General features: G+C 39.6%; 1 protein-coding gene across 5 annotated transcripts in view; it reads left to right on the plus strand.

The window, feature by feature from the left end:
- The window catches only part of melt (melted), a 611,799-nt gene that overhangs the window by 257,352 nt on the left and 330,027 nt on the right, over positions 1-24,420 (plus strand). For all 5 annotated transcript variants that reach the window (XM_067141908.2, XM_067141909.2, XM_067141912.2 and 2 more), the window contains one exon: positions 2,191-2,366. In XM_067141908.2, the coding sequence (XP_066998009.1) occupies positions 2,191-2,366 (176 nt within the window). The remainder of the gene's footprint in view (positions 1-2,190; positions 2,367-24,420) is intronic.

Consider the following 24,420-nt stretch of genomic DNA (forward strand, 5'->3'; position numbering starts at 1 on the left):
AAACACAACGTTTAAAATTATTATCTTAGAGCAGAGCACCTTTAGGAGGCAGCCCTCTCAAAAACACTTCTGAGAAAGGGTGCCCATCCTAAATGTGAATACTCTAAGATGACACAGAACAATGAGACAGACCCAAAGAGGAAATTTACAGTTTACAATTACAGCAAGAGGCGTTGAACACACAATTTACAAAAACAAAGGAAATGGGAACTGTCTCTTAACAAATATGACGTGACTTGCCGTAAAGGCTGTCATATTAGGAAAATTTGGCGACTGAAGGAAAAACGGGTAAGCTCTGGCAAAAGAAATTAAATGGAACACTTCATTTGAAGATTACTACCAGAAAGATGAAAAAGCAAAGTGCTTACCTGTTGGAGGGGCCAAGAAGACCCGTCTCCTGTAGAAGGCAACCTCTCCCTTCAGTGGCCAAATTACCTGACGGCTTGGAAGAACTTGGCTCTAGCGAAGAGCTCCTCTCCGGAAATTGGGAAATCGTAAAACAACCAATGAGCGTCCATTACTTTCCTTTGTCCGCCAATCACAAATAGTTTTATTATGACCAATCAGGGCCCAGCAATTAACGCTGATAAAGAACATCGAGTAGCATCGAGAAATCTTGAAACTGATGGAAAATGATCCAACCCGAAACTACTGGAAGCATCCTACCCGATCTGGCGCGTGTACTACAGTATGTCCCACAAATATCTCATCTTACCTTTAAACGTTTTTTTAGGATTAATTTTTCACAACAACCAAACAATCTTGAAGCAGTGTCATAATCAAACAATTCCAAATATTCCCACACAGAAAATATAAACAAACAAACCAATAAATAAACACATGATCATACCAAATTAATACATGGACATATAAAATTCCCCACAGTCTTGCGAGTCCAAATCACATTTTCTTTCCTTTTTTAAATCACTACATTTATGTTTCTTTGATGTAGAGAAAGCATACAGGGTACCGAGGGAAAAGATGTTTGCCATACTGGGGGACTATGGGATTAAGGGTAGATTATTAAAATCAATCGGAGGCATTTATGTTGACATTTGGGCTGCAGTGAGAATTGATGGTAGAATGAATTCTTGGTTCAGGTTACTTACAGGGATTAGACAAGGCTGTAATCTTTCACCTTTTTTTGTAGATTGCATGGATAATCTGCTGAAAGGTATCAAGTGGCAGGGAGGGTTCAGTTAGGTGGAAATGTAGTAAGTAGTCTGGCCTATGCTGATAACTTGATCTTAATGGCAAAAGCTTGCAGTCTAATATCTTGGAACTTGAAAATAGCTGCAGTGAGTTTGGTATGAAAATGTGCCTTTCGAAGACGAAATTGATGTCAGTAGGTAAGAAATCCAAGAGAATTGAATTTCAGATTGGCGATACAAAGCTGGAACAGGTAGATCATTTCAAGTATTTAGGATGTGTGTTTTCCCAGGATGGTAATATATTAAGTGAGATTAAGTGAGATTGAATCAAGGTGCAGTAAAGGTAATGCAGTGAGCTTGCAGTTGCGATCAACTATATTCTGTAAGAAGGAAGTCAGCTCCCAGACGAAAGTATCTTTACATTGGTCTGTTTTCAGACCAACTTTGCTTTACGGATGCGAAAGCTGGGTGGACTCGGAATATCTTTTCGTAAGTTAGAGGTAACAGACATGAAAGTAGCGAGAATGATTGCTGGTACAAACAGGTGGGAACAATGGTAGGGAGATACTTGGAATGAGGAAATGAAGTGTAAGTTAGGTATGAACTCATTGGATAAAGCTGTATGCATAAACCAGCTTCAGTGACGGGGTCATGTGAGGCGAATGGGGGAGGATAGGTTACCTACAGGAGTAATGGACTGTTATGGAAGGTAAGAGAAGTAGAGGGAGACCAATATGATGATGGTTAGACTCGGTTTCTAACAATTTAAAGATAAAAGGTGTATAACTAAAAGAGGCCACAGAACTAGTTACAAATAGAGGATTGTAGCAGCGGTTTTAGATTCACAGATGCTTGCAGTCTATAATGATGTATGTATGTATGTATGTATGTATGATGTTTTGGTGAGTTGCTGTTAAGTGCTTAAATGTTTCCCCAATTTGCAACATACTGTATATTTTCTATGTTAGTTGATAGCTTAACACCAATAGCATATTTATTATGCTATGAATAAAAAGTTGTGTACTTCGGCTTCCTATAGGATAAGGCTGAAGAAGCTCTCAACTTTGTTCTGGAAAATTTGCCCAAGGCAGACCGTGGCAGTCAAAGCACATTACTTCGTGAAGCTACATTGTTATGCAGTAGCTACCCTGTCCTGTTTACTGAGCGGATGTTGGCCGAGGTTCGCCAGTGCGGTCATAAGGAAAACCTAGGGAGGTAAGAATTAATTCTTGAAAGTATAAATCTTAAGAGATTATTCCTAATTTATATCATCGCTGTCATGATTGTCATGATATATAAAAGTAAGTAACTTTTTTTAATACATCCATTAGACGTTTTGATCCGATATATGCCAGATTTTGGTAACCAAACAAATTAGCTATATGGTACAGGTTGTTGAGCTATTTGTTTGCATTCTAAACATATTGTTGTTAGCGCTCAATATGATTTTCCTCTCATTCCTTAGTTTTACATCACACAGATGTGAGGGTTGTACCTTAACACTAGGTTTACTGCAGCAGTCAAAATGACCGTTTTCAGTTTTGTTTTCTCTATCACTCTCTTTATACGGTTAGGACATACAAACTCTTTCGTTACTTTTACTGATTTTACGTGTATTTTTCGGCATATTGCTTCAAAAACCCATACCTCCTTTCTAATTAGCGCTATGAGGTCATATACCTACTTTTACCGGACGGTCATTTTGACCGATACTGCAGTAGCTACCCCATCAGACTTTTTTTGTGGCATTCATTTAGAGCAGGATATCACTCTAACAAGCTGTTACAATATACTTTATGACCATAGTATCGAATAGAACGTATTGTTGTGCTGCAGTGGGACATCTGTTGGCCCTTTTCAAACAATGATACAAGTACACTGACAGGAAAATATAGTCAGTATTTGTTCAGTAATGAAAGGTGTGCAATCATAATGAGCAGTCGATTGTCGTGTTCACTCGTTACAAACGTTCAAACTCGATTTCCCGATTGTTTGCAATTACCCCGAAGAAACATATTCTCACATAGTCTGCTGATGGATGCCGAAATTCTGAACCATAAGCACAACATTTCCCCATCACAATCAAGTGATGAAGCTGGGACTGATTTAGACCTCGATAATTGTGAAGACGTGTATAGCTTGACAAACGGAAGTAGTTTGGATAGTGATTCTAGTTACGTCAAGCCTGTAGAATTGCCATGTGAACATGAAATCACACAGCAGCCTTCAGCCTTAAGGGTTACGGAATTACCCGCTAAACGACAACGCACGCACACCAGCAAAACAACTTACGACAAAGGTAAGCTTATTTGACTTCAGTTATTTTGTATTTACCTAATTTTGTGCACAGTGTAAGTAAGTTTGGCTTTATACTTTGCAGGTGAAGGAAATACTAAGGAAGATAATGAAATTACTAGCAAGGAGCACGGTATCAACTGCAGAAGGCCAAGCGTACGCTGTGGTAAGTCGTCAGTGAGGAAGAAGTTGCTTTGGATGGAACGGTGTGGACTCTTGTTGATCTACAAAGCCTGCCAGGCCGTCGAGGACAGTAAAATGTACTGAGGGAAATCCCTGGTCTCACAGCACATGAAAAACGCCACATTGAAGGAACTTGTGCCGCTACAGCTTGTAGTCTTTTTAGTGATGAATCCAAGCTCGCCGCATGGAACGATATGCTGAGGTTGGAGCCTGCAAAATTCTGAACAATCCTGAACGGACACTTTTTTTGGAAGAACTGGACGCTGTCATTGGTATTTTATAAGAATGGGGAACTTATGGAGCTGACACGAACGTTCTCGATCTGTGATCACAGAAGTGGTGTCCTTTAATTTTTTCCAAAACTGTGGCACGAAACTGTTTCCTGGAAATCAGAGAAAATTGATAGATTGGCGCTTGTATCCATTGTGTGGGACAAATTTATACCTAATTTTACTATTTGCTACAGACCAAGTGAGAACATTACCATGGATGAACAGCTCTTTCCATCAAAATCTAGATGCCCATTTATGCAGCATATGGCCAATAAACCAGACAAGTTTGGTGTTAAATTTTGGTTGGCTGTCGATGTGGAAGCCAAGTATCTTGTATATGGTTTTCCCTGTCTTGGAAAAGTGGACCCTAAGTGAATTTGTAGTATTGTGTCTTGCTGTGCGTTTCATCAATCAGGGAAGAAATATTATTCGTGATAACTTCTTTGCTTCACTGAAACTAGCGAAATCATCAAAGAAAAAGAACAAAAGTATCGTAGGCACACTGAACCATAGTAGGAGAGAAGTTCCTCCTTCTGTGAAGACCTGCAGTGACCCACTCTACAGCACAGTAGTGTACAAAAATGAGGATGCAAATCTCAAGTCCTACGAGGGTAAAACAAACAAGAATGTCCTCATTCTCAGTACCGTACATACTGATGTAAACATCATCGAACTACATCCGAAGTAAAAACCTGAAACAGTCTCTGCCTTTAATTCTACCAAATTTGTTGTCGACATAGTAGAACAAATGGGCCGAAAGTACACGGTAAAATCGATGAGTCGGCGATGGTCAGGGCAAGTCTTCTTCAGTATACTAGATCTCGCTGGTATAAATGCTTATGCATTGTGTAAGGCAAAAGCCGGCAAGCAAATGCCGAGAAAGGCATTCCTGAGACAACTGGCAACCAATCTAGCGCATCCTTACGCTTCTTCTGGGATTAGTAGGCTGCAGCAATTCGGCCCTAACCTCCGAAGAAAGTTCACATCATAGGTAGTGTCAGGTTGCAATGTGCAAATGGAACAAGACAATTGAAAGGTGTGCAATCTGTAGAAAACAGGTCTGTGGTTAAGGTCTCTTCAAAGGTGGCTAACCAAATTGTGTGTTCATTGTGACAAATAAGTTGAAAAGCAGAAAGGGACATTCATGCATTTATGTATGTAATGTAAGCTGAAGTGTGTAAGAAGAACATTCTGTCTTACTAGTTTATTTATTTGTTTATTTCTTTTCTTTCTTTCTTTCTTTCTTTCTTTCTTTCTTTCTTTCTTTCTTTATATATTTATTTATTTAGTTATATTTTTTTAAATATTTTTTTTGGCAAATCTTGGTTAGTACAAAGGCACTCTGGTGAAAAGTACCACACCGATTGTCTTGTGTAAACTGTGAAATGTGAAACATCCCACCAAAGTCATCAGTGGAAAAGGCACTGGATGTCTGCACGTGGTTGAGGGAACAATGCGGCAAGGCCAGTACAAGGAGGTGTTACTTAGGAGGTTCTTACCTCAAATAAAAGAATGATTCCCTAATGGAGAACCATTTTTGTTTATGCAAGACACTCCACGAAACATATCGCGATCGGTAAAAACCTTTGTGCAGCAAGAAAACGTCCCTTTGTTACCCTGGCCAGCAAATTTGCTTGACTTGAACCTGATAGAAAATGATTGGGAGCTGGTGAAAAGGGAAGTGGCAAAGGAAACAATTACCACAAAAATTCATCTCATTGAAAAGATTATTCAAGTCTGGTATCATCACTCACAGATGCACGACACTGTACAAGCTTGTATTAACTGTAAGCCAAACTGAATCACAGCATTGATAACAGCTAAAGGTGGCTTGAAAAAGTATTGAGATGTTTGACATAGCTCTGCTTACTGAACGTTTTTTGAAAACAGTAATAATTAATATTAAAACTGTGTAATTTATCATTTATTAATAATCTGTAATGTTTGAAAAAATTAAATCCATTCATTTAGATAGATCAAAATAATCTTAGTACCTTTTTATAGCTCCTACACTAATAGTATTTTTAAAATTTTAGGTACGTCTATTAATATTGCCAAGTACTGTAAGTATGAAGGAAATTATAAAGTGTACAAGTACCGTATATGGATCCAACATAACAGGAGTAATTATCAGCGAGAAAGGGATGCAAAAAAGACAAAAATCATGAAGATAAAAACTCTGTTTGACCTTCCTTGTAAGGCCGGTGTCTTGCGCTCATCCCACCAAAATTGGGAGTACCTGTACTCAAAGGATTTTGCAGGTGTTGAATTTTTCCGAACTACTATGTCCTTGCAGAGACTGAGAGTTTTGTTAAATGTTATAAAATTTTATAATATTCACACACTAAAGAGAGACACCAGTATGACAAGCTTACTCCATTGTGAATCATTTTTGAGAAATTTAATTATCTTTGTGGCGAGCATTATTGCTTTGGGGAATATGCAACTATAGATGAAATGTTGGAGCCCTTCAGAGGCAAGTGTGGGTCTCAACAGTATTTGGAATCAAAACCAGCAAAGTATGGTATTAAGGTATTTGGCCTCACTGATGGATTTAGAGCCAAGAGTACTCTTGTATTCTGCCCACAATATGGAGGTGTACTTAGGAAACCAACTGGATGGACTTTACGAGCTAAATAATTCTCCACATCAGATAGTTCTCCATGTAATGCAACATATACCGGTATATGGTTCAGGTCTTAACATAACTATTAATGATTGATATTGTTGAATACCACCTGCAGATGATCTTTTGGGAAACTGTCGTTTGATGCCAGTTGGAACATTAAGGAAAAACAAAAGAGAAATTCTCACATTGTTTATAGAAACTAAAGAATGGAAAGAGTTTAGTAACCTTTTAGGATTTGGAGACAAGATTACTCTTCTTTCTTATGCGTCTAAAACAACTACTTTGTATTCCTCTTGTCTAGTTTTCAGAACTCTGATTACATTGAGAAGGTTCTTGTGAAGCCATGAAGACAGAAATGTTGACGTTCTATTATTATTATTTTTTTTTTTGCTACGGGCTGGACGTCGCACCGACACAGATAGGTCTTATGGCGACGATGGGATAGGAAAGGCCTAGGAGTTGGAAGGAAGCGGCCGTGGCCTTAATTAAGTTTCAGCCCCAGCATTTGCCTGGTGTGAAAATGGGAAACCACGGAAAACCATCTTCAGGGCTGCCAACAGTTGGATTCAAACCCACGATCTCCCGGATGCAAGCTCACAGCCGCGCGCCTATTCACGCACGGCCAACTCGCCCGGTGTTGACGTTCTATAATCTAACAGATCCACTACACAAGTTGAAAGCAACATACACAATAAGTAAGGGCTCTATTAGATGCTTTCTATCACTTTTCTTTACCATCATGAATATTGGAGCAATAAATTCCTATTTAATTTTCCTGTCAAATGGAAGAGGTACATGAACCGGAGGACATTTGTGAAGAATTTGTCACTTGCCCTTGTGAATATTTGAGAAATAAATGCCTACTTAATTTTCCTGTCAAACAGAAGAGATGAAATGGACTGGAGGACATTTGTGAAGAATTTGTCATGTGAACTCTGCATGGATTATTGGAAGATGTGACACATGTTAACCTACATTCCACGACAGTTGAAGACGAAAATAAAGCAATTTGCAAGAATTGAAGATGAACAATTTTATGGGTGCTGCATTTTTTGTACCTGGACACAAGGGCGCCCATACCCAGGGGCAAGGGGGGGCCACAGCCCCCCCACCTAGCACTCAAGGAAAGGAAAAAAATCTAATGTAGTCAGGTGTTTTCTTTCAAGAAAATGATTTAAAAGTCGGGTATTACATAGAAGTGGTAGTACCGCCCCCCACCAACAGGCAGGGGATACCGTGGGTGTTACTCTATCGCAGAATTCAAGTCGCCATTCATCTTCCAAAATATTAAAAATACTACATACCCCCAGGTTTAGCCCCCCCCCCCCCCCCCCTTACAAACTGTGATATGGGCGCCCTTGCCTGGGAACAGAATCGATTTTCAAGAACGTAGTGTTTGTTGTGCCAAATATTCCTGTGCACAGAACATCAATTAACATACTATGCAGATTGTGCAAACAATGAGAATTCTGTAGAAGACAAGAATTTCAATGAATAAGATGAAATACTTTCATCCATGGTATGAACTTAGGTTCCAATTAGAAGAAAGGATGTAATTGTAAACATGACTGAATCGGTGTATGGCTCCATGGCTAAATGTTCAGCATGCTGGACTTAGGTTCAAGGGGTCTCAGGTTCATTCCTGTCAGAGTCGGGTATTGTAACCTTCGTAGGTTAATGCCGATGGCTCGGGGTCTGGGTGTGTCTGCTGTCTTCAACATTAGAATTCACCACAGATAGGACCTCATCTTCACAGATGCACAGGTCGCCTACAAGGCATCTGCTGGAATGACCTGCACCAGGCCTGTCCGAAGAAAACTGAATCAATGACTACATACTTTGTGGACATTCTTGTATTCATCTTAAGTTTGGAAATTTTGTTCTATTTATGACAAGCGTACATAATTTTCAGTTATTTGGAACATGCCTACAGAATATTTTCTCACTATTTTCAGTTATACACTTTGTTTTATAGTTTAATTTTTATTCCCAGTTTTGTGCAGATGACTTCTTAGCGTTCGGTTCTAAATTTATGTTCACTTTCAACGTTCTTATTTTGATTTTTATGATGATTTCTTTCCTCTGAGATACACCTCATGGTTATAATATTGTAATGATTGCTTCCTGCCCTTATTAGCATACTATTATTTTTCTTTTGAACAAGTCACTTTTTTCATTTTCATTTCACATATGAATATTGTGCTTTTGCTTTAAAAATTGCCTCCTAACCACATAAAGGGACACTGTAGAGTTTTCTGCTAAATAAGACTAGCTATATGATAAAAACAGTACTCTTTCTTGAACCCAGAGATATCCTCTGTGCACGACTAGTAGTGCAATCATTCTCACACAATTATTTAAAGGTTTTTAAAGTTTTTTTTAATAAGTTGCTTTATGTTGCACCGACACAGATAGGTCTTATGGCGACGATGGGACAGGAAGGGACTAGGAGTGGTAAGAAGCAGCCGTGGCCTTAATTAAGGTACAGCCCCAGCATTTGCCTGGTGTTGAAAACGGGAAACCACGGAAAACCATCTTCAGGACCGCCGACAGTGGGGTTCGAACCTACCATCTCCCGAATACTGGATACTGGTCGCACTTAAGCAACTGCAGCTATCAAGCTCAGTATTTAAAGGTTAAGGAATGAAGAAATTTCAGCTTTTTGAACTGACGAAGGAGTTCAAAAATCCAGAAAAGAATATCGGTTTTATGAATTATCGAGATTACATGGACTCACGGTTCTACACTTGCCTCCTTACATGTGTGAACTCAGTGCCATTGAACTGGGCTGGGCCAAAATAAAAAAAACTGTACCAGAGCAAGACATTACAGGTAACACCTGGTTAATGAAGCTGCAGGAAATGATGGTGAATTTTATTGCATCTATGACATTCGTTGACAGGGAAAAATTTGTTTAACATGCCATCAAACTAGAAAGAGTTCTGCGAGAAAGATGGGTTGTTGGGAGAGACAGTTTTGTTCTACGCTTACTAGTTGTAGCACAGCAATAGATGAATCACCTAAGAGAAAAATATTGGACAGATTTGTACATAATTCATCTGAGTGTTCACATGTCTAGAGACACTGAACTCTGCAAAGTGCGAGTCATTGTTTTCATGTAGCGGATAAGAGTCGATCAGTCTGAGTAGAACAGGAAGTTCGTGCTTGCAGCCACATACCTCATCCTTTCATTCTTCTCATCTACCAATGGTACTCTACAATCATCTCTTGTGAACACAATGTGATGTATCCGTTTGTTTTGCAATATTTTTATGACAGCTGAACCAAAGACGAGAAGGGAGGTTTATGTTTTTAAGCAAAATAAAATAATAGTGTTGGTAACAAAGAAACATAACTAAAGCTCTGTTCACCCTGTTTTGAGACTCCTGTACAATACATGTGAATTGAGAAGTGAAGAAGTACCAACATTTAACCAAAACATTTTTGTTCCTGTGGTAGAAATGTTCATGAATTTGAAGTGTTAATACATTGGATGAGTACTGTTAGGTAGTAGAGTATGGTAATGAAAGAAAAATAAAGAAAAAAAATTGTTGCCTACAATGTCTCTAATTGCAAAACTCCTGTTAGTGTAAAAACAGTTTCTTTTAAAAACATAAATCTGTCTTTAGTTTGCCTGTCATTAAATTTTACAGATCAGAGGGATACATTGCATTGTGTTTACCAGACATGATTGCACAGTACAGTACCAGTTGTGTGGCTGGCTCACAGCAAGGAAACAGCTAGCATGTTAGCATGTCCTTACACCAGTGAATGCTGTCTAATATGCCAATACTAGTGCCCACACTCAGCCACTAGAATCAAAAGTTGAAGTTTTATTGATGTTGTTGTCTCCCTTCTGAGAATACTGAACAATAAATATAAATTGAATATGTCCATCTATATTTTAGTTAATATTCCCGTGATAATAAGCACACTCTTCTCCTCCATAGTTATCAGATTAATAATTAGTGGTATGTGATGATATTCTCCCTGAGCTTCAACAGTTACCCATTTGATGAGCGGGAATGCCTATGTTGAGTGTAGCGCTAGGACTATAATTCTTCCCTCAATCTCTTATTTGTATGCTGAGTTATCCCTTTCGTCAGTTGGTTACCTCCTGTTCAAAATACAGAATGTCTCAGGATTATAGGTACAACCTGCAGACGTGAATAGAGGACAGTGAAAAAAGGAGAAAAGTACAGGTAGACCTTGTTACACGCGATAGTTATGTTCTGCGGAATTGCTGCGCATACAAATTCAGGTAAATCGAGTGTCAATTTATATGTAAGATATAGGGTTAGGTTTCTGATTACTCACATATTAAGTTTAAAACAGCAGAGATTCTCAGTATTTTTAAAAAAATAACCATTATCATATTTCTGAAATGCATTTTAATGCAAAATTTATACACTTAAAAATTTAACACTGAAATACACACTAATAAACTAAACTCAGCATTCAAGCTCTTGGCTTTAGCTTGAATATCAGCTCCAGATAGAAGCATGTATTGTTGGTTGTGATGCTCAACCCAATAGCTGGCCATACACGGACAGATTTTTTTGCAGGCCTCGCCTTTGGAGCCAGATCCGACAGGCCGCCTGCCAGATGTGACCTTCGGAGACCCGGCCTGCAGCTTGCCATCAACTGTGACACCAAGCCTGTCGTGTTGTGCAACATAATCTGTCAACATTCCAGACCCTCCCGATAATGGGATGATCCCTTTGTTCTCGGCAGGCCAAGCCTCATCCGCTGGCCTTTCAAACTAGTTTGAAATCCCTGCCCGTCGGGTCTGCTGTACTTAGAACTGGGCGATTGACATTGAAGCAGACAGTGTCCAGAGGAAAAAAAAAATGCTGTTGTGGCTGTTGGAATATGCATTTTGTTATATGTTAAATCATGCAAACAGAAAAATAGATGGAATTGGATGAAATCATGGATAGGAGAGCGAGACCCTTTAGTCACATGATTCTAATACAACACCTGAGAGAAAATGAACCGGACGATTACGAGAATTATTTGCAAATGCTAATGGCTTTACGTCACACCGACACAGATAGGTCTTATGGCGATGATGGGATAGGAAAGACCTAGGAGTTGGAAGGAAGCGGCCATGGCCTTAATTAAGGTACAGCCCCAGGATTTGCCTGGTGTGAAAATGGGAAAACCACGGAAACCATCTTCAGGGCTGCCGACAGTGGAATTCGAACCCACTGTTGCAAGCTCACAGCCGCATGTCCCTGACCGCACGGCCAACTCGTCCGGTACATGCTTACCAAACACATATCATAATTGCTTTGGTCCATTCGCAAATAACTGGGCGAGTTGGCCATGCGGTTAGAGGCGTGCGGCTGTGAGCTTGCATCCGGGTGATAGTGGGTTCGAATCCCACTGTCCGCAGCCCTGAAGGTGGTTTTCTGTGGTTTCCCATTTTCACACCAGGCAGATGCTGGGGCTGTACCCTAATTAAGGCCACGGCCGCTTCCTTCCAACTCCTAGCCCTTCCCTATCCCATTGTTGCGATAAGACCTATCTGTGTCAGTGCGACGTAAAGGCACTAGTAAAAGAAAAAAAAAAAGACTTGTTTTGCGTAGCTATTACTGGAGAACAGTCTAGTTGAAAGCATATTTAGATTACTGTGGATATTGTAGCTTCTAAGCTGAAGGAGGAGGAAAGGAGGATACTGAAGAGCGCTTGATTGCGACGCTGCGACACCTCATGATTTAATGGTCAGAGACACGGCTGCTTTTTGTACATTTCAATAAATTTCTCTAACATTGCTTTTGTCCACTCCATGCTTTCCTTACAAGAGGCTTGATCTGTGAGGCGAGGTCTTTCCGTTGAGGCGCTGACAATAGGTCTCGCCTGTAGCAGATAACGCCTCGAACTGATCTCTCGCTAACGACCAGTCGTAGCCTGTACAAAGGTGGAAAATGAGAGTATCCTCCTAATTCAATACATCATATATTCCATCGTTAGACGGAGTAAACAAATTCAAACATGTTTCGGCTTGTTTGAGCCATCTTCAGTAAAAAATGAGGGGGGTTGAAATAATTTACATAATATAAGTTAAAAAAATGCCAAAAAACCCTAATGAAGAAGCAAATGAAAAAAACAAACAAAATTAGCACAAATATACAATATTTACATCAATATGCAGAGCAAAAAACAACTCACTGCGACAAAATTCAGTGAAACAGGTGTTAATTTAAAATAATAATTAAAACTAAAAACCTAGTTAACCTAAGAAACAAAGGAATGAAAAACAAATGATACAGATGGAAATGAACAGAAGTAGCACATGGTGAGGTTGTGTACCTCATAGTTGACAAAATATTGGTTTTGTAACAATAACAAAACAGGTTGAAATCACTGTCGAAAATCATCCTTGTAGAAACCCATCGCATCAAATTGGTTAGGAGGGGAGCGGGAGCAAAACTTTTTGAGAAACCAAGCCTGATATAACGTGCAGGCAAAAAGCCCTGTGACAAGGGGGAAAAAAAAAAAAAAAAAACGATGAAATTTAAAGCTTTAGAAACAGCAACATTCTCAATATCTTCTCAATCTAGAAGTCCCTTTCTTGATTATCGTTTCATAATGTTGGCTGGTTCGTTTGCCTTTTGTGTAAAAGGTTGGAGGGGCCGCGACATTAAATTGAGAAGCTGTGTTAGGTAGACGACAGATGCATGGTAAATTGTAAGTGACCTAGTGGAAACCGTCAATGAAGTTCTAATGGTGTTTGGCAGGTGGTTGTCCTCTCGAATGGCCTGTCGGAACGCGTCACAAAAGGCCTCGTCTGTCACATTTCCTTTCCATGTATGGCCAGCGAATGGCTTAGAATTTTTTTCCATTATTTTCATCGCTTTCGAGCGAGATTTGGTCATTCTAGTAACACTTATGTTCGTAGAAGATTGAGCAGTTTTTCGAATTGATTGCGCATTGTCATGAATAGTTCTTGCAGTGGGTTCACTAAGTCCCAAAGCACACTGAATGTCAACAATACGCTCACCTTTCTCAAAGCAATCCAAAACTTCTAACTTTGTTTCTAACAAATACTACGTTCGTACATGCTTCTTTCTTTTTACCCGGCATTTTAAATACGAAACCTGTCAAGTGCAACTTCACAGCTGTACTGACTGGAACTGACATTCATGTCTCAACAAATAGATGCGCGTAGGTATGCGCTTGCTCCATTTAACCTGGCGTGCAATGTAGTGTGCGTTACAGAGTTCGAAACGCATGTCTGTACCTGCCTTATGGCATTACAGATTCCACGTACCGTTAACAGACGGCAGCACTAGACTTAAAACCAAAATCACATATATGCAAAATCGCAGATAATGAATCCACGTATAATGGGGTTTACCTGTGCTAACAAAACATAGGTCGAAAAATGGACCATTTTTGTGATATGATGTAATCACTTTATAATATTGTTCATGTTTGTATTCCACGTACTGGGCTCCACATTGGATGTCAACAGCATCGTGCTTTTGTTGTAGAATTTCAAGCAGTTGTCATCGTACCTCACAGGTATTCTAACGAATAGATGGAAACCATCCATTTCATGTGTGGACTTGGCAGAATGTGAGGTGCCACGGCAAGGCTTTAAATGCTGCTACAGTAATAAGACTCTGGTGATGTCCAGTGTGGAGCCTGGTACCTGGAACATAAAGCATCAACAATGTTTGAGCAGTGGCAAATATGATTATCCCATCTCCCACAAACTGCTGGTTTTTGGACGTATGTTTATTAGAACATTTTTCACTACTTAATGGCCCTATACACACACTCCTAAAGTTTCTACCTGTAATTTTTGAAACATCCCATATATAGTTGCTTTGTACCACAGAGCTGTGGTAGTTTTTCTTGGTTTCTGTTATATCTTTCACCTTGACTTCCTCTTTCTTTAAGTATCATTTTCTCTTGCTCTTTACTGTACACTGGTTTTCAGCCTGAACCCCTCACATTGAAGTCCCCCATCAGGACAGTATTTATATCCTCATTTATATCCCTTAATATGTTTTATTTCTGTTACTAATTCAGTAATAATAATATAATAATAATAATAATAATAATAATAATAATAATAATAATAATAATAATAATAATGATGATGATGATGATGATGATGATGATGATGGCACATGGCCTCCAACGAGGCCTAGTGCATGTCTTTTGAATCGACACCTATAGGTGGCCTGTACGTCCACAAGGACTGTGCTCCACCCCTGGTAAATTCCAATGCTGAAAACGTCTCACACACCCCCAGAAGAAATTTGCAAATGGTGAGCCTTTGGGAGGATTTTAGATAAACCGTAAACACTAGTTTACTTCACCTTTGTTTTTACCCCAAGTACTATCTCTGCGTCTATTCCTATGAGCTTAATTATTACATACATACATACATACATACACACTGATACAAATAAAACTCCATCTGTTCCATTACTCAAATTTATTTCAGGATGACCTAATAAATGCACAAACACATATTTAAACACAAACAATTCTACCCGGTTATTAATGGCCACACTTAAAATTTACCAGTCTATTTACAAATCTCTTCTGCACACACACCCGTAAGTCCCGGCCGGTTGCTACATGGGAACGACTATAATCCGTACTTTCACTTTCCCAAAGTCCAGTCACCTCCTACAGCTGCTGTGCGTAGACAGCTGGATTTGAAAACAGTGCCACTGGCTATACAACACATGACTGTTCGTTGGTTTGGCTCCACAGATGTACTTCACACAGTTTCTTGCAGTGAACGACTAAACAGCTCAACAGTATTCAACAGCAGGATAATACTCACAACAGCGAACATTAACAGAGGTCCATTTATCCTCGCACTCACGAAATCGCGATTCCTCGCTGGTCACGGCGATTCTCGGTCCACAGAATTACATGAACACACAGTAAAGCCTACTGTTCTGTCGCCTCCAGTTACACAATCACTGGTCTCTCCGACACTATAACAATGGTTACCTCTCTTACTACAACACAGCTCGTTCACAGGGGCCTTGTATTTATACCTCGATGTTGGGCCACTAGAACATTCAGGGTTCGGCTGGAGATCGAACCTTCCCGTGTTATCTTCCAGAGAGCGCATGGAGAAACTAGATGAAGGTAACAATAGAAGAAGGGCCATGGCATGTCCTCGGGCGGAGTGGGAAGTTCCCCGAGCTGGCTTAGTCATCCCCTTCCAGTAATACCGAAGGGGTGCAACAAGGCTGACGGCCGCTTGAGCACATAACAGTACATACATACATTATAGACCGTTATGCTTTTCAGGGTTCAATCTACAAGGCTCTATGAATTTACTGAATGTTGCCACAATCCTCTATTTGCAAATAGTGCTTTGGCCTCATTTGTTTCTATACCTCATATCTTTAAATCATTAGAAACTGAGTCCAACCATCATCGTCTTTGTCTCCCTCTACTTCTCTTACCCTCCATAACAGAGTCCATTATTCTCCTACTTAACCTATCATCTTCCATTCACCTCACATGACCCCACCACCTGAGCCGGTTTATGCATCCAGCTTCATCCATCGAGTTCATTCCTAACAGCATTTGTCTCCTGATTCTGAGTACCCTCCTGCGATTGTTCCCACCTGTCCATACCAGCAATCATTCCTGCTACTTTCATGTCTGTTACTTCTAACTTATGAATAAGATATCCTGAGTCCACCCAGCTTTCGCGCCTGTAAAGCAAAGTTGGTCTGAAAACAGACCGATGTAAAGATAGTTTCATCCAGAAACTGACTTCTTTCTTACAGAATACTGTTGATCGCAACTGCGTGCTCAATGCATTAGCTTACTGCACCCTGGTTCAATCTTACTTACTATATTACCATCCTGGGAGAACACCCATCCTAAATACTTGAAATTATCTACTTGTTCCAGCTTTGTATCACCAATCTGACGTTCAATAGGGAACATGCATGATCCGGGGTTTTAATTAAAAATATGCTAATCTGATTCAAAATTTCATACAGAATTCAAAAATGTGATCAGAATGTACTAATAATAACTCCAAACATGATAAAAATCTAAATTAAAGTACGAAAATGTCACGTCACGCAAGTACGCAATCTCATTGGTCTGACGTCATCGTACAGGTTGACTGAATTAGCAGACGAAATAACACATAGTGTGCTGTGAGAAGCAGGATACACTTAGCGTATTTCTACTTTATGTTAGTGTCTGCTTTGGTTAAATTTGAAGTCTATACATTGCATAATAATCTGAGTGGTATATTTTAGACTTAAAATGAATCCTGCGCAGACAGTGAGGCAGAAAACATATAAATGGTGTATAGTTCCGATGAGCAATAACACATCGCATACCATCCCAAACAAATTGTTTATAAATGTTCCAAAGACGCTAAAACTATGGAGAAGTGGATTTTGGCGAGCCGGAGAAATGCTGCTGATATATCGGAAAAGTCTACAGTTAATTTTTTTAAAGATCATTTTAACGTAAGTTGAATTTGTTTGAATTTTCAATCACTTTTCCATGTCAGCTGTTCTAGTGGTAACACTGGGGCTGTACCTTAATTAAGGCCACGGCCGCTTCCATGGGCCCCCTGGAATTCTAAAAAGTTGATGTTCAATTATTTAATGTCATACCAGATTATTTCATAAACTGAACTTACTGACAGTCATCTAGCATCTGTTATATTCGCAAATTTCTGTAAACAATTTAATGTTGCTGACGTTATATTGGTATTTATATTAAAGAAAATTGTTAATGTGCCCCCCCTTGGAAAAGATCCTGCGGGCGCCCATGGCCGCTTCCTTCCCATTCCTAGGGCTTTCCTGTCCCATCGTCACCATAAGACTTATCTGTGACTGTGCGATGCAAAAAAAAAAAAAAAAAAAAATTAAAAAGGTAAAAGTCACAGTACCCAAAGACATTCCTGTACTGAATGATTAAAATGTCACCAAGACACTTTTCTTGCGTGATATGCTCAGCTTGTTAAAAGCCAAATGTAATTAATGTTATTGGCATTACGCCCGCTAACTACTTCTACGGTTTTCGGAGACGCCGATGTGCAGGAATTCAGTCCTGCAGGAGTTGTTTTACGTGCCGGTAAATCTACCGACAAGAGGCTGACGTATTTGAGCACCTTCAACCACCACCGGACTGAACCAGGATCGAACCTTCCAAGTTGGGGTCAGAAGGCCAGCACCTCAACTGTCTGAACCACTCAGCCCGACTTGTGAAAACTAGATGAAGTCATATTTATCTTTATCTTTATCATGTTTAACTTTTCCCTCCACCAAGATATTTAATGTTTCTCTTTCATGGGCCCCGGAAGTGGGTAGGACAGTTGCCCCAACCATAAATATATATTTTATCGGGAATAATAGATTATAGACCTATAGTACTATGATCTTTCTTTCTTTCTTTCCTTCTTTCTTTCTTTCTTTCTTTCTTTTTTTATTCAGTTTATCCTTCAGGTTTGGTTTTTCCCTCGCACTCAGCGAGGGATTTCACCTCTACCGCTTCAAGGGCAGTGTCCTGGAGCGTGAGACTTCGGATATGATGATACAACTGGTGAGAAGGGTCATTACCTCGCCCAGGCGGCCTCACCTGCTATGCTCAACAGGGGCCTTGTTGGAGGATGGGAAGATCGGAAAGGATAGACAAGGAAGAGGGAAGGAAACGGCCGTGGCCTCAGGTGCCTGGAGGAGAAGTGGGAAAATACGAGAAACCACTTCGAGGATGGCTGAGGTGAGATTCGAAACCCCTCTACACAGTTGACCTCCCGAGGCTGAGTAGACACCGATCCAGCCCTCGTACTATTTGTTTTCAACTTACATGGCAGAGCCAGGAATCGAAACCGGGCCTCCGGGGGTGGCAGCTAATCACATTAACCACTACACCACAGAGGCGGACTAGTACTATAATGCTACCTATATGTTTATGTTAGTACTGAAATCCGATTTCTTACTTTACTAATGCTGAAAGCCCGAAAATGTAATGTTATTCTTTAATATGGGAATCAGTCTAGAAGAAAATGTTGAAAGTGATGTGATTTCTATCCAGGTTCGTTGTTATCCTAATACTATGAGTTGTAATACATTGCACGTATATAAAAGATGCCACTTACGAACTTTCTTTTTATCCGCGAATTTCTGCGGCCACAAAAGTCACTATTTTTCAAGAATGATGACATCTACACATGATAGATTGTCTGACTGTGCTGTTTTGAACCTTTCTTCCATCATTTTGAAGTTATTCGCGATCACGAATAATAAACAATCGGGTTTTAGTAACAGCTGATGCACAGTGGCTGGTAGAGCTGCATGCGGTACTGGATCGTGACGTCACAACATGCCGCTTACGTCAGAGGCCGTTTCACTCGCCTTGCGGAAAAGCACTTTTGAACATTTTTTTAATGGTAGAAAACAAGGCAACTTACCTCACTGTAATACGTTTACGTACTATTTCATTGGTGTACTTTTCAAAAAAAATTATTTTTGAAAATTATGCATGTTCCCTATTCTGTTGAATTTCTTACCTACTGACATCAATTTAGTCTTCGAAAGGCTAATTTTCATACCATACTCTTTGCTCCTATTTTCAAGTTTGTTAGATATTAGACCGCAGACTTTTGGCACAATCTGCCATTAAGACCAAGTCGTCAGCATAGGCCAGGCTGCTTACTACATTTCCACCTAACTGAATCCCTTCCTCCCACTTTATACCTTTCAGCAGATGATCCATGTAAACTGCGAATAGCAAAGGTGAAAGATTACAGCCTTGTCCAAACCCTGTAAGTACTGCACCCGCTCACTTCCTGAGTCCCAGACTAGCATTTATCTCAGGGGTGATCAGTTCGAAAACGATAAAAAAAAAATTTTTATATAAAGAAATCAAATTATATATCGGCGCATCAAATGAACACAGGGATGAACGGGGCATGCAAATTAAGGTTACGGGGGACGGCTCATTCATGGATACAAAATTTTGACTCCACAATAGGACTGGGAAGTGACAACTTAAATTCCATGGGCATACTGGACTAACTACAATAAAAAGATATGGAAACTGTTTCCTATTGAAATTGCAATGAGGAGCAATTTATTCACTTATTTTGCATACTACACATGATTACAATTATTACATTGGGACACTTCCATCCTGAATAATAAATGACATACTACTTGGATTTACCTCACTACTCTGGTAGTGTAAAACATCTGGTGAATTCGCCCCAGTTGGTTACTGGGGATCGAATTCACATCCGTATGATTGGACGTTTCACCGCTGGAGATCTTCTTTCGGAGACGAAGGCACGACAGTAACTTTTTACTGTCGTCTCCTCGTTCCGTTTGGACATGAGACACTTCCGGTATGTACATTCTGGTGAGCCGGACACCCACCGTGGAAATGTTATCGTCTCGAAAAAACGGGAATTTATATTACGGACAAACTCTAGCCTATTATTTCCAGATTCACAAACACGCCAGGTAGAGTTCATTAACTCAAAGCCTATTTCAATATTTACACTTGTCAATACGACAAGACGTACGGAAAGGTTCATTACTATGCTCTGACAATGAAGACATGTGCCGTCCGTGGGTTATTTACGTATCTACCGCTAACAATCTCCCCGTGAAAACCCAACATCTGGTTCTGAGCAGTTCGACACAGGACGACTGTCCCTATCATATCCTCCTATGATTATTAAATAATATCATTACCATTCTTTATCTGATCATTATCATATTCTGTGACTACCATCAATTAATTTATTATTATCATTAATTTCAATTATAATCCTATATTTGATTATTATCATTTGTCATCCGGGATGATTATATGCCAACCCTTGCCGACGTTTCAAACGAAGAGTCATTCTTCCTCGTAATTTATCCGCACAATTTAATGATCAGTTTCCTAATAAATATTATTATTATTATTATTATTATTATTATTATTATTTCACGTTTACACTACCGTTAGCGATATTTATGGTTAAATGCATAAACCTTTACAATTTCAGTCTACTTTGGCACTACGCAATTGATTTAAGACAAGATTCACTTGGAGTATGATTATTATTATTATTATTATTATTATTATTATTATTATTATTATTAAAAATGGAAAGATGATATTTTAATTTCCACTCTTTAGAATTTAGTCACATATGTTAAATCCCGTTATGAACCACTAAGATCTGCTTTATATCGGTTGGGACAACACGGTATTCGGGACCGTACCTTCAGTTTCGTACTGCCGTTAATTTATATGGGGACACACGTCCTCCCAAGACACATCTCACAACCTATGGCACATCGCGGCTGGGCAAATACCTCCAATGCCGGCGATTGCTAAACTATTCCTTCCAATTTGAAGTCCATTTCCTTTTATCGGAACTCTTCAAACATTTAATTCATAAATTAATCCTCGGTGCGTGGATTCTGCCACTAATAACACCGGAATATGCATTTTATATCATCTTAGGCCTTGAGATTCATCTATTTCATCATTACAAACAATACGGCTCCATTCATTTCACGCCGGATATTCGTCCCTCATGACTTCCAACTCTAAATATGGGCTCAAACCACTCTGGGCTTTTAACATATCGTGACCATTCTAATTCACGTGCCTCTATCGCTTTTAAACAAATTTTAATGGTTAAATTAAAGTCCAAAAACGTGAAATCAAAAATTTACGTAAAATCAAACTGATTACGCGAATGAAAGTCTTTAACGCTACATGTCATCTCCACATTGATTATTATATTTGCACTGGCTAACTCACGAAGCTCTGTCATGATTATTATTATACTTTAACTTGCAAACGCACAAAATATTATTATTATTATTAATTTACTTTCCTTTGCCAACTCACAAACATTATTATTATTAGTAGAAATCGTGATTATCGTAACCCGTAATCATCCTTGCTATAATACTTCAACTTCTCGCACTTATTATTTTCATCAAAAAAAGAAAAGTAGCTTCCTTTTTTATTCTTCTTCTCCTCCTTCAAATATTCTCATTATTATTTTTATTAGTTAAAAATCTCTTCCTTGCAACATGACAACACAAAATGCCTTGAGGCAGTGGAAAATAATGGTACGTCATATTCTTGGTATTGGTGCTGCCTGCTTACCCTTGTTCCGAAATACCTACTCTTTCACTTCCTTGTAGTCATTATTCTGTTGTTGTGAGCTCTAGATTTAATCTTCTTAGCTTTTGACCAAGAAACATTCTCCCCATAATGACAAGCTTAACTGTGGCGACGGACAGTCGCGATATGTGTAGCTTATGTTGAAATCCTCCCGTCCACACAAAACTGACACTGTATTCCATTTAATATTCCTATATATCTGTATTTATCTTATAAAAAATCAAATCATGAAACTAGGGCCTATCTCATCCGGGTACAGTACCTGAACCAAGAACTCATTCAACCATCAATTCTCACTTCAGCCCAATTGTCAACATAAATGCCTTTGATTGATTTTAATAATCTACCTTTAATTCCATAGTCCCCCAGTGTAGTGAACATCTTTTCCCTTGGTACCCTGCCATATGCCTTCTCTACATCTACGAGACATAAACACAACTGCCTATTCCTCTCGTAGCATTTTTCAGTTACCTGGCGCATACTGAAAATGTGATCCTGGCAGCCTCTCTGTGGTCTGAAACCAAACTGGTTTTCATCCAAATTCCTCTCAACGACTGATCGCACCCTCCCTTCCATGATGCAAGTTACACTAATCAATGAGATACGTCAAAAGTTGTTGCAATCCTTCCTGTTCCCTTGCTTATAGATAGGTGCAGTTACTGCTTTTGTCCAATCTGAAGGTACCGTACCAACACTCCATGCTAATCTTATTATTCCATGAAGCCATTTCATCCCTGCCTTCCCACTATACTTCACCAATTCAGGTCTAATTTCATCTACTCCTGCTGCTTTATGACAATGGAATTTATTTACCATCCTTTCCACTTCCTCAAGCGTAATTTCACAAACATCATTTTCCTCCTCCCCATGAGCTCCGTTGTTCGCTGCACCACCAAGAAGATATCCTTTTACGTTGAGAAGATTTTCAAAATATTCCCTCCACCTCTCCAGTGATTCCCAGGGATCTATTATGAGTTCACCTGACTTATCCAAAACACTGTTCTTTTCCTTTTTTCCTCCCTTCCTAATATTCTTTTTTACTGTCTAGAAAGGATTCCCTGCTGCTTGACATAGCCTTTTCAGTTTATTACCAGAATTTTCCCATGGCTTCTTTTTGGATTCAACAACTATTTGTTTCGCTGTGTTTCTTTCATCTGTGAAAAATTCCCTGTCTGCATCAGCCCTTGTTTGGAGCCATTCCTGATATGCCTTCTTTGTATGTTTGCAAGCTGCCACCAAGATGTTCACTTTTTCCCATATTTATAGACAGTTGTTCCTAGGCATTCCCTTGCTGTTGCTGCTACAGCATCCGGGTATGCCATGCATTCTCTTTCTATATCCTGAACCTGTTCACTGTTCGGAACTTCTCACTAATTATATCCATCTACAGTACTTCTGTCTAAATTCCTTGTCCTGGAGATTTTCTACCCTTATTCTTTTGCAGACAGATTTCACTTTCTCTCTCCTAGGTCTAGAGATACTTAGTTCACTGCAGATCAGATAGTTGTCTGTTTCATCGAAAAATCCCCAAAAAACCTGTACATTCTTAACAGATTTTCTGAATTCCAAGACTGTTAAGATATAGTCTATTATGGATCTGGGACCCGTACCCTCCCATGTGTAGTGTAGCAGTGAATAGCCGTATGCTTGAGGAATGTATTCCTAACTGCTAAACCCATACTAGCACAGAAGTCCAGCAAACGCTTCTCATTCCTGTTAGCTTCCATATCTTACCCACATTTACCGATCAGCCTTTCATATCCTTCAGTTCTGTTTCCAACTCTCGCATTGAAATCGCCCTGTAGCACTATCCTATCCTTGCTGTTGACCCTGAATACGATGTCACTCAATGCTTCATAAAACTTGTCAATTTCATCCTCATCTGCACCCTCACACAGCGAATACACTGAGACAATTCTAGTCCTAACTCCTCCAACTGCCAAATCTAACCGCATCATTCACTCGTTTACTTGCCTGACAGAAACTGTGTTGCGTGCAGTAGTATTCCTGATAAACAGCCCTACCCCGCACTCTGCTCATCCCTTTTTAACACCCGTCAAGTACACTTTATAATCTCCTATCTCCTCCTCGTTATCTCCCCTTACCCAAATATCACTTACTCCTAGCACATCCAGATGCATCCTCTTTGCTGACACAGCCAGTTCTACTTTCTTTCCTCCATAAGGCCCTTAATATTGATAGCTCCCCATCAAATTCTGTTTCGTTCGCCAAGTTGTTTCCAACGAGTCACTCGCCTGTCAAATGGGAGTGAGACTCCGTTACTCTCACAGGTCCGAGGCTTGCTTAAAATGTTCTGAGCTCGGTAAATTCATGTAGCAGGATGCTACCCTACTTACACATAGTCCAAGTGAGGATATCTCCTCTAATGGGTTAGGGACCACGGTGGATTGTATAGCCCTAGCCACCTGAGCACAAGTAAGGCTATGACTCAGAATATGTCCGAGATGCCCACTCCCATTCCATAGCAACTGGTATCCTGGCTCTCAGGACCACTTTCTAGGCCACTCAGCTGTTGCCCATGGTTCACGAACTGCGACGTGATTACAGTAACCCACACCATGAACCATGCTTCATTATTTCCACCTGCATTAAAATTAGTGTTTCGCCAGGATATTTCCCTGTATGGGCTCGTATTCATCATCTTGCTACAGAGTTTTAAACCGTGGACATAGACTTCATATCCCAATATTATCAGACTCTCAGTAAAAGTAAT

Source organism: Anabrus simplex, chromosome 2, assembly GCF_040414725.1.
Source record: "Anabrus simplex isolate iqAnaSimp1 chromosome 2, ASM4041472v1, whole genome shotgun sequence".
In the NCBI taxonomy this organism is placed as follows: domain Eukaryota; kingdom Metazoa; phylum Arthropoda; class Insecta; order Orthoptera; family Tettigoniidae; genus Anabrus; species Anabrus simplex.